This window comes from Pogoniulus pusillus, chromosome Z, assembly GCF_015220805.1.
Source record: "Pogoniulus pusillus isolate bPogPus1 chromosome Z, bPogPus1.pri, whole genome shotgun sequence".
Classification (NCBI taxonomy): Eukaryota; Metazoa; Chordata; class Aves; order Piciformes; family Lybiidae; genus Pogoniulus; species Pogoniulus pusillus.
The window spans coordinates 90,939,293-90,956,742 of record NC_087309.1 but is presented as its reverse complement, the minus strand read 5'-3'; the positions used below and the strand labels follow the sequence as shown (position 1 = coordinate 90,956,742).

The 17,450-nt window shown below is 42.7% G+C and overlaps 1 protein-coding gene across 1 annotated transcript in view; it reads right to left on the bottom strand.

Moving 5' to 3' along the window:
* Positions 1 to 16,109, bottom strand: part of CAMK4 (calcium/calmodulin dependent protein kinase IV) — a 202,829-nt gene extending 186,720 nt beyond the window's left edge. The window contains exons 1-2 of the mRNA XM_064140726.1: positions 15,849 to 16,109; positions 14,070 to 15,029 (exon numbers count right to left, since the gene is read on the bottom strand). Coding sequence (XP_063996796.1) covers positions 14,070 to 14,305 — 236 coding nt within the window. The 5' untranslated portion in view covers positions 14,306 to 15,029; positions 15,849 to 16,109. The remainder of the gene's footprint in view (positions 1 to 14,069; positions 15,030 to 15,848) is intronic.
* Between the last annotated feature and the right edge of the window lie 1,341 nt (positions 16,110 to 17,450).

Sequence of the window (17,450 nt, the reverse complement as noted above, 5' to 3'; positions counted from 1 at the left end):
TCTCATGAGTCAATACAGAAAAACATATCACATACAACCTACTTAAATATCTTAACATTAATATTTTTAAACTTTTTTTTAACTTAAACTTAAAACTTAAAATACCTAAATACTTTAAATTGCATAAAACTTCTTTAAATTCCTAAACTTAAATATATTTAAATATATCATCTACATATTGTACTTCCCTGTTTAAATATTATCACAGTATTTTACAGTTCTACTTATCTCAAGATCTTAATGATTTAGTTAGGGTAATTAACACTTAGCTTAGTCTTCTTCAGCCTCTCCCTTCACACACAGAGAGAGAAAACCTGAGTTTCTCTTTAACAAAACAAACCGCCTAACGTTGCCTGATTGGCTGCACTCCTTTTCTCCAGCAATTTCAATACAGCAAAACAGCTACAAAGCTTCAAGGTACAATGTTTTTAAATGGAAGACCGCAAGCCGCTTTTTCACTCCTGCGCAGTAGGAGGATTACTAACTGTTTGGTTTGGGTTTTTTTTTTTTTTCCCTTTTCCTAAGCAACAAAAAATTGTAATACTTAAAGAACTTAACACTACAATTAATATCAATTAGCATTGGGGGAGGGGGGGGGAACAACCCTCAAACGGTAGCATTTCTATGTGGCACCACAAACACATCTAAACCAACAATTGTGTATTATAAACAATCTACACATTTTAAAAATAGTTCATTGGGACCTCATTCTATCGAGAAAGAGTAGGCTTGTTTAAGTCTGGAACTTTGCTTAATGCCTGCTGACCAAGTTCTTTACTTAAAACAAGAATGTCCTGATGCCATTGAGCCTGCGAAACCTTAACTTTGCTTTGAACTGAGTTTGGCTTTTACTGCTTTCAGCTCTTTTGGCGCTTCTCGTTCTCCATGGTGGATGTGGGGGTGGGCGGGCGGCAGTCAGTGCTGGTACTTTCCCTCAATCCGAGTACAGAGTATCGGTGTCATAGAGTCCAGTCCTGCGCAGCAGCAACCACAGCCGGAGCTGCAGCATGCCTACCAGCGCTACGTTCTTCATTTCCATGGTAACATGCAGCCGACCTGACGCTTCCCGCTGCTCCTCTTCCTGCCAATTGCAGCCGCTCCTCACCTCGTGGCCCCGGTTCTCTTCAGCAAACACCGACGCAGCCGATTTCAGACGGGCGAGTTTGCAGTACTGCGACTCCCGCAGACAGTTGGCGGCAGCCGGCTGCGAGTCAGGTCCGTGCGTGGCTGAGTAAATGCACAGCCGCTGTCCTCAAGCCACAACAAAACAGAGGGTAGATCAGGTATATCAAACAAGGACAGGCTAATTGTAGGTGCTTTCAAGTGCCAAGAACCAGTCCCAAGGCATTCAAAAGAAGTTCGTAGGGCGTGCCGAGTGCTGTGGCACCATTCCTTCCACTTCTGCGGCAACGGTGACGGCAGTCCCACGATTTCAACTACCGCACTGTAAGCAAAACCGCTCAAGACACAATTATGTTACCTGGTCATACACTGACGCATGATTACTAAAATTGCCAGCTGCTCACCTATTTTCTCGAAACCATAGCAGTGTTTAAAATGTCGCACTACTAAACAGCTCTCTGGACCACTGTATTCGTTAGTTCAAGCGGGGCTTGCTACCGGCTGCTTTCTGGTCTACAGTACCAGAACCTTTACGTCGGGTTTCACCATTTGTAGCAGTTTGTTTGTCACGGACTCCAAAAGGCTTTTCCCCCGTGAAGACACTTGCACAACTTCTTATAAGATCTGCCAGTTCTATTCATACGGCAATCTACAGAGAGTCTTCAGATCACACCCTTTACTACCTATGCATGCTAATCACACTTGTTTGATTACATCAGACCTACGCCCGCATTCCTTCTGTTCACGTTTGCATTTATCTTATCTACCGTCTACAACCAGATGGTGCACATTGTTTCATACTGAGCTGAAATATGCCATTCCCATTCAGCTTCAGTAGAAGGATCAAAGTGCATGCTCACCATACAAGAGTCTTAAATGCTGTTAAATGCTTAGGACATTTTTCAAGGAGAAACATGATGTGGACAGAACTCCTTCAAATGAAATGGAATTTAAAATCTTCAACTACAGGACTATGTTGGCTGGTGCAATGAACGAAGACCATTTTCGACATCCATGTGCAAATTTGGCCAGCACCAAAAAGACACCAAGAGAACCCCATGCTCTATTTCCTGTCATTTCTACCTCAAAGCAAGGTCCAACAAACCTGCCACACCAGGAACTTCCTGCATGAAAATGCTTGCTGCTTACCTGAAGGTGGGCAGGTAGCAAGCAAGTTGCAGCTCACAGCACGATGTGACCTGGAAGACAGGCAATCTATCCAGTAAAAGATATTTCTCATCCTGGTTCAGTTAAGCACGCCATGCTGACTTTCAGACAGATAGCATCATGTACTGTCAGCAGCATGCCTGCATCTTGTTGAAAGTCCAGTACCAGAAGCCACAAGCAAGCAAGCAAAAGGCTTACTGAAAGAGGAACTGACCTACTTTAAATGCATCTCAAAGCAAAATGAGCACATGATTTTTAAAATAAACACAGATAACATCATGTGTGAGATTCACACACAAAAAAAATGGTCCATTTATTTTTCTTTAATGAAGGAATGGAAAGAAAACTAACTGGCATATTGGCAAAGCAAACCCTGTTTGAACTTCAAAACATCAAGTGCAAAACCTATTCATTTCTGTAACATTATGCTTATACAAAGGAGTTACTTGATTTCATCTACTGCTGCCATTACAAAAGCAGATGCAACTATGACAGCAATCATAAACAGGACTGACAGAGCTAGGCATCATTTCACACACTGAAAACTTGAGTTTTAAATTCTCCCTGTGCTAAGAACTCAAGGACAGAAACCACTTATGATTGAGCTCACACTCTCAATTCAAATTAAGTTGCAAGTACCAAGCATCTTTCAGTTTCAGAGCCTCAGCAAGGATCGCACAATTCAAAGACTGCCCAAAAAGCAAAAGCTAACCTTGCAAGATCCTGATTCATCATTCTTGCAGAAAAGAATAAATGCCTCTTCTCTGTTTTGTTTTGTTTTAATTACTATTTTATTTAACCTTTGAAACTGAAAGAAAGCCTGAAGAATTTAGTTGGAAATTACAGGTGGTCTTGGCCTTTAGATCTGCAACACGCCTACAATAACACTAGACACTTTCAAATCAAATGGTGATGTAGTTTAGCACAGAATAAAATTCCATAACTATAATGTCAAGAAATAGAATTTCCTTTCTCATAATATTGCTGAGTATCAAAATAATTTTTACTGAATTTCCACTTCACTCAAATACTATTTTTAGATTAACTGCAAGCTAAAAAATTGTGTATCGAAAGATACAGTATGAATTGTGCAAGGTTAACAAAAGGTTTTAGTCTTTAAGGAACAAAAAAGAACATAGATTCTAAAATAATTAAAACCCTTTTCCAAATAAGTTTAGAAAATAAGCTTTTAGATTAAATATACTCCAAACAAAGTTCCAATGTCCACAATCAATCGATGTTACAAACTTCAAAGATGGAAAATAAGTCTTCACAAAACAAAGACCAAATCTTCATTTTTACAGCATTTTAAACTTCAATTACACAGTACGCACAAAACATCTTTGTCAGAAACAGACCAAAATGAACATGAACTAGCTACCTATACAGCAGAAGATAAAAACAACTGTCCTGGATCAGAATAAATGCCTGTTTCCTGTCTACCCCAGAACAGTGACTCTAACAGTAGCCTAACACAAATGTCTCAGGAAGGATATAATCATATCAATACCGTCAAATGATATTCTCATAACATTCAGCAACTTATAGTTCTATTGTTAGCATATTCACATTTAATAAGTTTTAATGGATTTTACTAAACGTAAACTTGCTTAGTTGCCCATTGACCTCATGTCAGGTTTTAGCATCCATAGTATTCAGTGGCCCAGATCCACCACTTTGCTACATACTGCACTGAAAAGTCCTTACCTGCTGTAGCTCATTTTTAACTTGGTAGCTTTGTCAGATGCTGTGCTAGTTTGAAGCTAGCTAGAATGTTTTGGTGAGAAGAACTAGATTATAGGCTGTGAAAGGAAAACAATGGTGATGTCTACTCCCCTCAGAGTCTTGCTAAAGAAGAAATGAAAACATTAGATAACACTCTTCCCATTTTGTCGCACTCTGCCTCGGGCTGCTGGCTGAGCAACATCTTACTCCCTAACCTCACCTGCCACTCACCTTTGCTTCTTAACCTCTTGGCTGAAACTCTATTCTTCTTTAGGACTGGGGTAAGGTTGAGAGGGGCAAGGGGAAGGTGAGGGGTGGCTGAGAGCCCCTCCTGGGGGCTCAAGTTTCTGGGAGGGGAGTTGTGTTTCTGTATTACCTTTTACCTTGTATATTTCTGTATATAATTTTATGTACTGTAAATATCTGCTTGTATACTGTGCTAGCTGTAAATAAATAGCTTCATTTATATTCCCAGAGCCATTTGAGACTAGTCTGGGTGTGGGGTGGCGGGGAACACCCAAACCATCACATATCTTTATTTGGCTTCCCCAACGCTGGACAAATTCATTTTGAGTGACTGTTAATTAACTCTGGGAATCAGAATGAAGCTAATGAAGCAGCTATTTTACTTGGTGGGGGCTACTACGTGGCCTGTTTTCTGTTTTCTTGTGTACAATTGGATCAAAGCCCAAGTTGTTATTTCTTTCTTAATGTAGCTTATAAGAAGGCTAAAACTAAACTCACAACCATTTTCTGGTCCTGGGGTGATCTCATTCTTGGATATGCTGGTTTTAATGTCACTGAAAATTTTACCAGTAACATTACAGGGATATTTACCAATAATTTTACAATCAATGAAAGTACTTCTTTATCCACTGCATTGATAAGAGTAATTCAGCCCAAAACTGAGATGCCAGACCCTTGTCCAGGATTTTGTTCATGTCAGACTATTGTGTTTCTGTCATGTGTGATTTTAGGTCTTGTAATTTTGATTTTCATATTAATTATGGCACTATGTGTGAAAAATTCGAATGCAATGCCTGTAAGAACCAGGAAGGTCTCTGTGTCCAAAACAAAAGGGACAGTGTCACAAAAACAAAGTGATCCAAAACAAAACAACGATAAGTCAGGGGTACAGCAGGGAGCTACCACTACAACTCCCTTTCGAGATGCTGGGAAGGCTGCCAATACTCCTAGCGGGAATGATAACAAAGCAGGATTGGCAGGTGTCCCAGGAGCACAGGCAAATACTCAAAGCCAGAATGTTCACACTACTAGTAACACTGACTCAGCCAGTTCGAATCCCCAGACAGCAGACCAGAACCCTGTTAGCTCTAAGGCAGATCTGAACTCACAGACCTCAGGTCAGACCCCCAATGATTCAAACCCTCCAGTAGACATGTCAAAGTCTGTCGCTGCGCAGAACGCCTTTCTGGCACCTACTAAAGTGAAAGCCAAGACACAGCATTTGACAAAGTCTGATTCAAAAGAAGATGTGAGACAGGGGACCTCTGGTGAGGAAGAGAAGGAAGAGGAGGCATATAGTCTTTGGGACCTAGCGAACATGCTGAGATCGCAGTATTCAGATGAGAGGAGCGCTGTGAGGTTGGCGGCCAAGAAAGAAGATGATTCCAATGACTTTAAAAATGCTTTTAGGAAGGTTCTGTTTCTAGGCCAGGAACATCCAGATCAACAAGAGGAAAAGGAGAAGGATGACAACCAGGACTCCAATGACGCACTCAGCGAGGTCAGGGAAGTTAGAAAGGAATACTCAAGGGAATCAGGTGAACCAATTCTAAGCTGGCAAGTAAGATGCCATAGAACTGGTGCCAACGCCCTGCAGGTAGGAGATAAGTCTGCCAAGCAGCTAGGACCACTCACCAAGGAGAGTGGAGTGCACAAATACCTAGTAAGTCCTCTTGGTAAGGTTAGCTTGTGGACACGCCTTCTGTTGGCTGTGGCTATGAGATATCCTTCCCAAAATGATTTGCCATGGGCTGCCAAGAAGTGGAACACCATTGAGCAGGGAATTAAGCTTCTGAAGGAGTTTGCTGTGAAGGAAGTGCTTTATGGAGATCATGGCACACATGAGCCTGATGACATTCCTCTTGGAACAGGTCTCATGAAGAAGCTTATTAAGCTTGCTCCTTCATCCTATGCCAACATCTTGGCCAGCAAGTTTCTATCAAGGAGTGATAATGAAAGGTCTACCACTGTTGGGGAATTCACTGACCAGCTCAGGCTAATAGAGGACAGCTTGTCACATTGTACCATAATCTCTGCTATAAAAACTCTAGGAACAGAGATAAAGGATGGCATAAAAGAACTGAATGAGGATCTTAAAAACATTGCCAATTTGGTAAAAGATACCATTCCCTCATCATCTGAATGGGTGCATGTTTCTGCCATCAGGAACACACGCCCACCTCCTGCAAGGCAATTCCAGCCCAGGAGGAGACAAATTCCACCTAGACATCAGCAATCACGTGGGTCACTGTGGATAACTCTGTGTGACCAATATGGTGACAACATGAACAAATGGGATGGTCAACCTACTTCAGCTCTTTCAAAGAGAGTCAGGGAACTGCAGAGTGGAAGATACAGAGGCAGCAATTCCAGAAAAGTAGCTGTCACTTCTTCAGCTCCCCAAAGTAACTGCAATTATTCCAACAATTGCAATTTCTCTCACGACAACACCAATCATTGTGCACACCCCACATACCATGTTCAGCATTGGGGGTGCCCTGCCTCCAGCCAGCAGGAGGAAAGGGATAGTGGAGAAAACCGAATCTATTGGAACGTATTCATGAGGTGGCCTGGCAGTTCAAAAGTTTGGAAATACAGGGCTTTAGTTGACACAGGTGCTCAGTGTACTTTGTTGCCATCAAACTGCAAAGGGACAGAGTCCATATCCATTTTTGGAATCACTGGTGGATCTCAAGAGTTAACTAAGTTGCAGGCTGAGATCAGTTTAACTGGTGAAGAGTGGAAGAAACATACCATAGTAACTGGTCCTGATGCGCCTTGCATTCTGGGAATTGACTTTTTGAGACAAGGTTGTTTCAAAGATCCTAAGGGTCACAAATGGGCTTTTGGAATAGCATCTGTAGAGATTGAGGATGGTAAATTGAAATTGTCTATTAGACCTGAACTTTGAGATGAATCTGCAGTTGTGGGACATCTTGACATAGAGGATCTGGAAGTGCCAATTGCTATTCAAACTGTGCACCACAGGCAGTACAGAACTAACTGTGACTCGTTGTTGCCCATTCATCAGCTGATTCGTCAAATGGAGAGTCAGGCTGTCATCGAGAAAGCTCATTCACCTTTCAGCAGTCCCATCTGACCTGTGTGTAAGCCTAATGGAGACTGGCAACTGACAGCTGATTTTCGTGCCCTCAACGAAGTGACTCCACCCATGAGCGCAGAAGTGCCAGACATGCTGGAACTCCAGTACAAGCTGAAATCGAAGGTGGATAAATGGTATGCTACCACAGACATTGCTAATGCTTTCTTCTCTATTCCCATAGCAAAGGAGTGCAGGCCTGTTTGCATTCACCTGGAGAGGAATCCAGTACCAGTTCAACTGTTTGCCTCAGGGGTGGAAACACAGCTCAACCATCTGTCACTCAGTCATCCACAATGCCCTGGAGAAAGGTAAAGCTCCAGAGCATATCCAATTCATTGACAACATCATTGTGTGGGGCCAAACTGCTGAGGAAGTCTTTGAGAAAGGTAACAAAATCATTGACATTCTGTTGCAAGCAGGTTTTGCCATTAAGAGAGACAAGGTCAAAGGACCTGCCAAAGAAATTCAGTTTCTGGGAGTGCGGTGGCAGGATGGTTGCCATCACATTCAACAGGATGTGATCAACAAAGTCTCCACCATGGCAGTTCCCACCAACAAAAAGGACACTCTGTCTTTCTTGAGTGTGGTGCGATTTTGGAGACTATACATTCCTGGATTCAGTCAAATTATGAAACCCCTGCAATACATGACTTTCAAGAAAAACAATTTTGAGAGGGGATCTGAACAACAAGCAGCCTTTGATCAGATGAAGCGAGAAACAGTCCATGCAGTGGGCTTGGGACCTGTTTGATCTGGTCCGGACATTAAGAACATTGTGTACACAGCTGCCAGTGACAATGGTCCAACTTGACTTGAAGTGATTGGAACTGAGTCACAATTGCTTTTAGCTCCTAGATTGCCTGTTCTAAACTGGATGTTTAAGGGCAAAGGTTCATCACCACATCATGCCACAGATGCAACCTGGTCTAAATGGATGGCTTTAATAACCCAACGAGCACAAATGGGTAATCTTGATCGACGTCATCTGGTGGAGGTGATCACCAACTGGCCAGAAGGCACAGACTGTACAAAACATTCTGAGGAGAAAATAACCCGTGCTGAGGAAGCTCATCCCTATGGTGATCTCTCTGACCAGGAAAAGAACTATGCTTTGTTCACAGATGGTTCCTGTGGTCTTGTTGGGAACAAGTGAAGATGGAAGTCAGCAGTCTGGAGTCCTACCAGGAGAGTTACCAAAGCAAGAGATGGAGAAGGAGAAACCAGTCAGTTTGCTGAGGTCAAAGCTGTCCAAATTGCTCTTGATGTGGCTGAATGTGAAAATTGGCCTATCCTTTACCTCTACACCGACTCATGGATGGCAGCCAATGCTCTATGGGGTTGGCTAAAGGACTAAAAGAAGAATGGTTGGCAGAGGAAAGGAAAGCCTATTTGGTGTGCTGAACTATGGAAGGACATTGATGCATGGCTAGAGAGAATTCCAGTGAAGGTGCGGCACGTAGAAGGGAAACCTGTCCAAGGGGTGGTGTCTGCTGAAGGTCCTGGTCATAACTACTGGGTAATGCAGGAGAATGGTGAAATCCAGTGTATTCCACAGAGAAATCTAACCTTAGCTGAGAGAGTCTAATTTCAGAGCGTATAATACAAGCTGGTAGGGGTTTTCTGTTCTAGGTACCATCGGCATCCAAAAATAAGAGAATCTACAGTACGTGAGCATGCACCCAACATCATCTGTCAGTGCCTGTTCTCATCTCATCTGTGAGGAGACAAACTGTTCTGAGCTTTTGAACCACCTACATCTGACATAGCCAGAACGAAGTGTGAACTGAACTTGTAATATTCATTAGTGTAGATATTGATTTAAATTAGATCAGATAGTTTTTAGCAATACTCTGAGTGAAGTAGACAGGGGTGGATTGTGCTAGTTTGAAGCTAGCTAGAATGTTTTGGTGAGAAAAACTAGATCATAGGCTGTGAAAGGAAAACAATAGTGATGTCTACTCCCCTCAGAGTCTTGCTGAAGAAGAAACAAAAACATAAGATAACACTCTCCCCATTTTGTCGCACTCTGCCTTGGGCTGCTGGCTGAGCAACATCTTACTCCCTAACCTCACCTGCCACTCACCTTTGCTTCTTAACCTCTTGGCTGAAACTCTATTCTTCTTTAGGACTGGGCTAAGGTTGAGAGGGGCAAGGGGAAGGTGAGGGGTGGTTGAGAGCCCCTCCTTGGCACTCAGGTTTCTGGGAGGGGAGTTGTTGTTTCTGTATTACCTTTTACCTTGTATACTTCTGTATATAATTGTATATACTGTAAATATCTGCTTGTATATTGTGCTAGCTGTAAATAAATAGCTTCATTTATATTCCCAGAGCTGGGCTGAGACTACTCTGGGTAACTTCTAAAGTGTGGGGGGAGCAGGGAACACCCAAACCATCACAGGATGCCTCCCCACTTTGGAAAGAATTAGGTATAGAGAATGAAATGGGGTAAATATACCCAAAGAATAGTCTTCCTTCAATTTGGAAGTTAAAAGAAAAAAAACTTTAACAATACATAAAATGTATTTAAGATAAGGGAAGTCACAAAAAGGTATAAGGAAGGGAAACAAGATACAAAATATATTTACAACCAGACTGATGGCTATGGGTGCAGATAGATTCAGGAGGAGATTGTCCCACCATGTGATAGTGTGGCCACGTGGCAAACAGGAACCAAGGTGCTGCTCACAGGCAGGCAAGCAGGTCAAAGAGAAACAGGAAGTTTTTATAGGGGGTCTAAACAGGAAGTGGGCTAACCACTACACCTGGAGTCAGGTTCAGACCACCTCCAGGGAGGAGCCAGGATGACCTGAGGTCAGGTTCAGACCACCCCTAGGAAGATTAAACCTTTCCAGTGTCCTCTCCAGGAACTGCACCATCATGGTGGTAAGACTAGTGCCACTCCAACACAGCTACCTAGGCTCTTGCTATATATGGGCTCAAAATTCTGTTATGTATGGCCAAGATGGCCTGGAAGACTGAATGAAGGAGAACAGAGCTTCTCCTTTATTTTGGAATCTGTTACATAACATCTTTCCCTGCTGCTCATGTGCATACTTGCAAGCCCCGTTTCCCCTAGGTCTTATCTTTTAGTAACCTGATGAATGTCAGCCTGTTGTAACTTCTGATCAAACACATACCAACTTTTCCCTCTTGCACATGTATCTGAAAGGGGCCTACAGGAAGGCTGAGGAGGGACTATTTGCAAGGTCTTGCTATCACAGGGTGAGAGGTAACAGGTTTAAACTGGCAGAGGGGAGATTTAAACTAAATGTTAGGAAGTTCTTTAAAGTGAGGGCAGTGAAACAGTGGAATGGGTTCCCCAGGGAGGTTGTGGATGCTCCCTCCCTGGAGGTGTTCAAAGCAACCTGTTCCAGTGAGAGGTGTCCCTTGCCTATAGCAGGGGTTTAGAACTAGATGATCTTTGAGGTCTCTTCCAACCTAAACCATTCTATGATTCTATGTTAGTCTCATGCTAGTTTAGGTTAGTATTTCTTCCTGTACAAACTGTAGACTGTATCTTCAAGATACTTAAAACTACTAAAACCTATAATCTCTACTTCTATCTTTTAAAGTAAAAAACACAGCTTTTTAGTGAATGTACAAGATGTCCATACCTACAGTCAAATGTAATGTCATCTATAAGAAGCAAACTGTCAGAACATTTAAAGTATGTTAAGGAACATTTTTCTCAAAATAGTTTGCAGATACTACAGCTTCGATTTTTGCATGAATACTCCCTTACGGATTCTGTGGTTGCATCCATGCTAAACCCGATGCTTATCTGCTAGATGTGTAATGCACATTAGGTTTTCTGTACCAGAAGTTACTAAAACTATGTAAGTCCAAAAATTTCAGATCTGAGCAGATCCCTACAATTTTATCTTCCCTTACCTGTTCCCTAATTTTGACTGCTGAATACAAATCTTTGAATTGTATTTTGTTTTCAGCAATGTCTTTCATCTTGCACTCACTTTCAGTATCTCTGGATGATTATGCAAGCTTCCATTGAATGCCCATCAGCTAATACTGCCAAAATATTTTGCTGTTTTCCTTGTTGTTTGTTTATGTAGAGGAAGTATTATGACTTGAATTGAACAAGTTCCTCACAGTCTCTTAACTTACTTTCATGCTGGTTTATATGTAAATCTATTTATTGATTTATATGATTTCTAGATAAAGGCAAACTCTTTCATCACCTGTGTATGTGAAGAGATTATACCAGGTAAGAGTGAGCACAGTGCAGGGAGAGGCTAGAGAAGAGTGGTGGTGGTGAGGACATGTATTTATGCAAGAAAACAAAGAGGAAGACAGAGATACTTTGCTGGGAGGCAAGAGAGGAGAAGTACAGTAGCAACGTGCTCTTTTTCCTCAACCTCTACTCATAAGTTTTGAAGGTATCAATAGGGTCATTTGTTGATCACTGCAGGACACACAGTGTGATGGTTTGGGTGTTCCCTGCCACCCCACTTAGAAATCACCCAGACTAGACTCAGTCGGCTCTGGAAATATGAATGAAGCTATTTATTTACAGCTAGCACAATACACAAGCAGATATTTACAGTATATACAGAAATATACAAGGTAAAATGTAATACAGAAACACAACTCCCCTCCCAGAAACCTGAGTCCCCAGGAGGGGCTCTCAACCAGCCCTTCACCTTCCCCCTACCCCTCTCAACCCTCTCAACATTAGATAACACTCTTGCCATTTTGTAGCACTCTGCCTCGGGCTGCTGACTGAACCTCTATTCTTCTTTAGGATGGGGGTAAGGTTGAGAGGGGCAGGGGGAAGGTGCTAGCTGTAAATAAATAACTTCATTTATATTTGCAGAGACGGCTGAGTCTAGTCTGAGTGATTTCTAAAGTGCGGGGGGCGGGGAACACCCAAACCATCACAGATGCCCTGCAGAGCTTGGAACACAGAAAAAAAGTAATCAAGCACCTCTGAGCAGGTGTTCCCAGGTGTTCCATACATGCCGCAAGTGTCTGCAGAGATCTCTGTCTTAACCTAATAGGTATGCAATTTTCCTTCAGAACATGTAGCTCTTCGAGTTGTTATCTTCTGCTTACCTACCCAAAGAGATTAAGATGATTCTTCCTGGTTTCTTTCTGCTTTTGTTTTAAATTTTATTTTCTAGTTCTATCCAAAAGCACAGCAGGTTTAACGGGTTACATATCTACATGAGTTAGGTGTGGTTGTCTTCTTCAGATCTCTCTTCAGATCTTGCTATGTTTTCAGTACCTACTGTCGGCTCATCTTGCAAGGCAGAAAAACCCACTGCACCTCAGCTTTCATTTAGCTCTTTCTTCCTCAGACAACACAGTTCACACTTTGAAACTCCTTCCCAAATTATGCAATAAGCCTATGAGGTATCACCAGTATAGATTATTCTTAAATTACATCCACAGTCACTAGCACACATGTTGACAGGATTCTACATGGACCACACATGACAGTATTAGCCCAAGTGACAGTGTTGGTGTCAACTGCCACTATTCAGCAGCACACATTTTTGAGATTTTTTATTGTAAATTCTGGATACAAAACTGACACAACAATACTTTCTGCTTTACATTTTATGTCTATTCATAAAGGTACAGCAAAGTCAAGAATAAATATGTTAAGTGTACATAAACCTATGATTATTCAAACGTGGCTACCATGAGTGGCAATAGTGGCAAAAAGGTATCATTAGATGCTTAAGACCTATCTGATGAGACAGAATGATATTATATTGCATTTCTACAGCTTTTCCTGTCCCTATCAGTTACCTTACAGCAAGCACAGGTGCAGCATCAACTCCAACTGAATGCCCTTCCTGCAAAATACTGTACCAAGGCAACCATGTTATCACCTGCAAATTTCCCAGTCATACAGGATTTGAATACTCCATCACTGGCAAAATTACCTATTAGTGTTTTTATCCACTCACAGATTTAAATCACCTACTGTAAACACTTTAAAAAAAAAAAAGTTGTTCTTTTTTTAAAAAAATTCTACACTTATTTTCTATCCAAAATTGAATCAACAACTGCATTTAGAGAGCAAAGTCTGCATAATAGCAACAACACTGAAAAACTGAACAGTTAATACCTTCGAGTTACCAGAGAGAAGCATCAGGGCAATAGTGCAGAATTCATGATGAAGAGGTACCAGCTCGCTCCTCTGCACAGCACTCCAGTGAAAAGACTGTTTACAGTGGCCTAATCAGTCTCCTCTCTCGGGTGGGAGTTTTGTCAGCCAAACTTACTACTTTTAGGTGCTACCAATGGTAATAACAATAAAGAGTCTCGTATGAGCTGAAGCTGCAAATAAGCTGACGTTTACCATTCAGCTGACACAATACTTGGTCTAGAGTCAGCAAACAAACAGGTAACCTGACCAACACAAAGCTATGAGCACCGGCATTTGTGGAAACACGCTCGTACATTCTCCCGAAAATCAGTCCTTTCTTTCCGGGACCTGCAAAGCTTAGCTTCTAGCGCTTTTCCTTCGAAAGCTCACATGCCGTGAAAGCCTGCACGCTCGCCCGACACTGTCCTCACATACCAAAGTTTTGTGGCTCTCGCCGCGGTGACACGGTGCCGGCAGCCGGGGGGGATGCAGCCCTAACAGCACGGGCACCGCCGCTCAACCAGGGGAAGCGCCGCGGCCGCCGCGCCCCAAGCCCCGCAGCCGCCTCGCCCGGTCCCGGCGCCGCCTTACCGTCCCAGCTCGCACTCCAGCTCGAAGTAGTGGGCCAAGGTGTCTTTGTTGGAACCATCGATCCAGTAGTCGGGCGTGGCGGATTCGGGGCGGCCGGCGGCCGAGGAGCCGGAGGAAGATGAAGAGGAGGATGAAGAGGAGGGCATGGTGACTTTCAGCATTTCGGGATCCCTGTTGGGGGCTGCCTCCACACCGGCTGCAGAAAGCAGAGACAAGCCGACCAGCGGAGGCGGCATTGCAGGGCACGGCACCTCAGCTCACCTCCCTTTCTTTTTTCCTTCCTCCCTTCCCTCTATCTCACTCTCCCCTCCTCCTCCCTCCCCTCCCGACGCCAGGCCGGGCCAGAATGCAGTTGTGGCGGCGGCAAGGCCCCCAAGTCCGGAGGGGCGGTAGGAGTACCTCCACCTGGGCGGGCCCGGAGCCGCCGGCGGGGCGGAGCGCGGTGGGGTAAAAAGGGTGGGCGGGTACGGCCGCGGTCGTCGCAATGCAAGGGAGACTCCCCGAATGAGGGTTGCAGGCTTGCTGCTCTGCCTGGGCTGTCGAGTCCAGTAGGGGCGGCAAGCGCCTGTCGTGCGGAAGTGGGTAGTTCTCGCTGGCAGTGTTTGCTGCGAGGCTGGCCCGGCACGGTGGGGCGCTCAGTGACCTCATTGATAGCATTCTGGCACACACGGTCCGCAGGAGCGCTGTCGCCCTCACCGAGCGCCACACGGAGACAACCTAAAGAAGGGAGAAATGGCAACCTAATCTGGAGGGGCGGCGGCGGCCAAGCAGGATGCGTTGCCCATAGCAGGGTGAGCACCACCCACTTATGCTGCACCATTTTGCCTGTTCCAGATCTCGGATCTGTCACCAGGGTGCAAACACGGAGTTTCAGAATTTCTGTCTCGGCACTTGCGATGAATTCGGGAGGAAGGTGTGGAGGAAGAGACCGAACAAGATAAGTAGCAGTGGACACATGACCTAAAAAAAAAAAAAAAAAAAAAAATTGACAGCAAAACCAATCCCAAAACAAACACACCAAACACCCTTCCTTCCCACCATAAAAATTAAAGAAGGCATAAGGAAATAAAATTGTCGTGCTGAAATACCACTGTTAACAGATTATGAAATGCCTGGAATTTAAATGAAGTGTATTAATACATCTCTGCCTGTAAAAACCATAGTCAGAAGTGTCTGTTGAAGGGCAGTTTCTGTTGGTGTAGTGGTGAAATAAAACAAAAGTAATTACATGTGCCTCGCATTCAGTGTGCCAGATCAGTGCTACTTGCACACTCTCCATGCTCCCAGCAGGCATCCTCTCCATGCTCATTCTGTCGCGCAAGCACACAGAGGAGGTAAAATGGATGGTGTGCAAGCCCGTGCAGCAAAAGTGAAAGAAATGTTGTCCTGTGATTTTAAACCACCATCCTCTAGCTTGTTTTTAAATATTGTATCCCTGTGGTGTATTAGTGTTTTCCAAGATATTTTGTTCCCCCCCCCCCAGTAAACAAATCTGTCTCTTACTGTTTCCTAGCTTCCTAAAATACCCAGAGCTGGCAAGAAATCTTAACTATCATTATTTCTCAAAGACCATTTTTCTGCCTTATAAGAAGTATCTGATCTTTGTTAATTGAAAGAAAGGATAAAAGAGATAAATGAGATAAATAGAGAATGTTGTTTCCCCTTAAGTTCATTTTTTACCATTATAAAATTTAAACTTATATCCCTATAATGATTTGAGATTTTTATTAATTTCAAATCCTTATTTGAAAGTCAAGAAAAAGTAACCCAAAGTCCTACCTTGCAAACCAAGTTCTGTGCAAGCAAGTTTGACAAAAACGCAAAGCTTAGTTTGAGACCACCTCTGCACCTAGATCACCTGCTGTAACAGGACTGAGATCAGCACCAGATCAGCAGACAATCAGTCTTTAAACACGTTGCTCATGCCTCCTCCCAGCTCTTTTGCTTGCTCTGTCTCTGCTGGTCAGTGTGGAGCTTCTGTTCAAGCTTTGGTTGCTAGGTGACATTTTTTCCTCATGACTTTTTTTTTACAGCATTTTCCAGAACAAAAAATGGTCATTGATGATAAAAATCGCACACAAAATCAGCCCCTTTAGCAGACAGTGGTACATCATAATTTTGTTTAGTCAAATACCTAGCTTACTCTGTAACCTGGTGGACATCTGCTGTGGTGAGGGGGCTCTAACAATTATTTTAGTAAGATTATGTTTATTCAGGCCCTTGTAATCAGATTCACATTTCAAATGACCTAGATATGGTTACCATGAGCCTATGCGTACCATTTATCTCCTTGCTAAATTGTGCAGCATAAAGTGTTTTGTTTTTTTTTTCCCAATAGTACTAGGCTATGTAAAAGACATCTGACTTTCCTTAAAATTCTGTCTCAAAGTGGGTTGGGTCACACCATGCCTAGTACTTGAAGACTTGCTGGACTTGTTGTCCAGGAGCTCCACTTCCTTAAAATATTTAAATAACAATAGCCAAATATGTCCATACGAAATTTTAAAAAGTCTTCTGATTGCACATTGCATGTAACCAGCAAATGAATGTCTCTCTCACTGTCCAGGAAACCAAAGGCAGCATTTCAAACGTACAGTACTTCATTCATAACAAATCCATGTTAACACTGTGAAGATTTGCACTGTCATTGTTGAACATGAAACTGAATCACTAGTAAAACTTCATTTATGTATTTATGACACAGTGTGTGAATTTTTATTATGAAGCTACAAATAACAATTTTTCTGCCAATATATCCAAGTTGCAAACTCAGAGGAAAAGGCAGGTCAAAGGAAGCATGCATCTTTTCTAGAGGAGGCATGTTTTATAAAGTTTTATGCTCAACCTCCTGACAGTCTCTTTCCACTCATAAATTTAAACCCAAAGCAAGAAGTTAATCTGGTGCATTAGTGGAGGTGCGTAATCTTTCTGCCCTCCTATTGGCTGTGATTCCATTTTGCAAATGTTCTTTTGCCTTTGTGTAGTCATTGCTGCATCACACTTTACTTCAGACCACACTTTCCAGGGTTAACTTCAAAAATATGTACAGAATAACAATCTTTTATGTACAGAATAAGAATCTTTTAAACTTGACTTTTAATTTTTTTTTCATGCATTTCTAATATCTGGACCTTAGGTGGAAACTTCAGAACAAATTTATTCTGTCCATTTCCCAGTTCATGTCCAGCATTGATAGAGTAACATGTTCCAGTGGGTTCTTTGGGGAACAGGGAATGCATGCACACAAGGGTATCCCCCTCTGGGTACAGTTTCTACTCTAATACTAGAGTCATATAGAGAAAGATATAATGCAAACTACATTGGTTATAACTCAAATACTAAAATCATAGAGACAAAAGTATATAAGAAAGAATGTCAAGT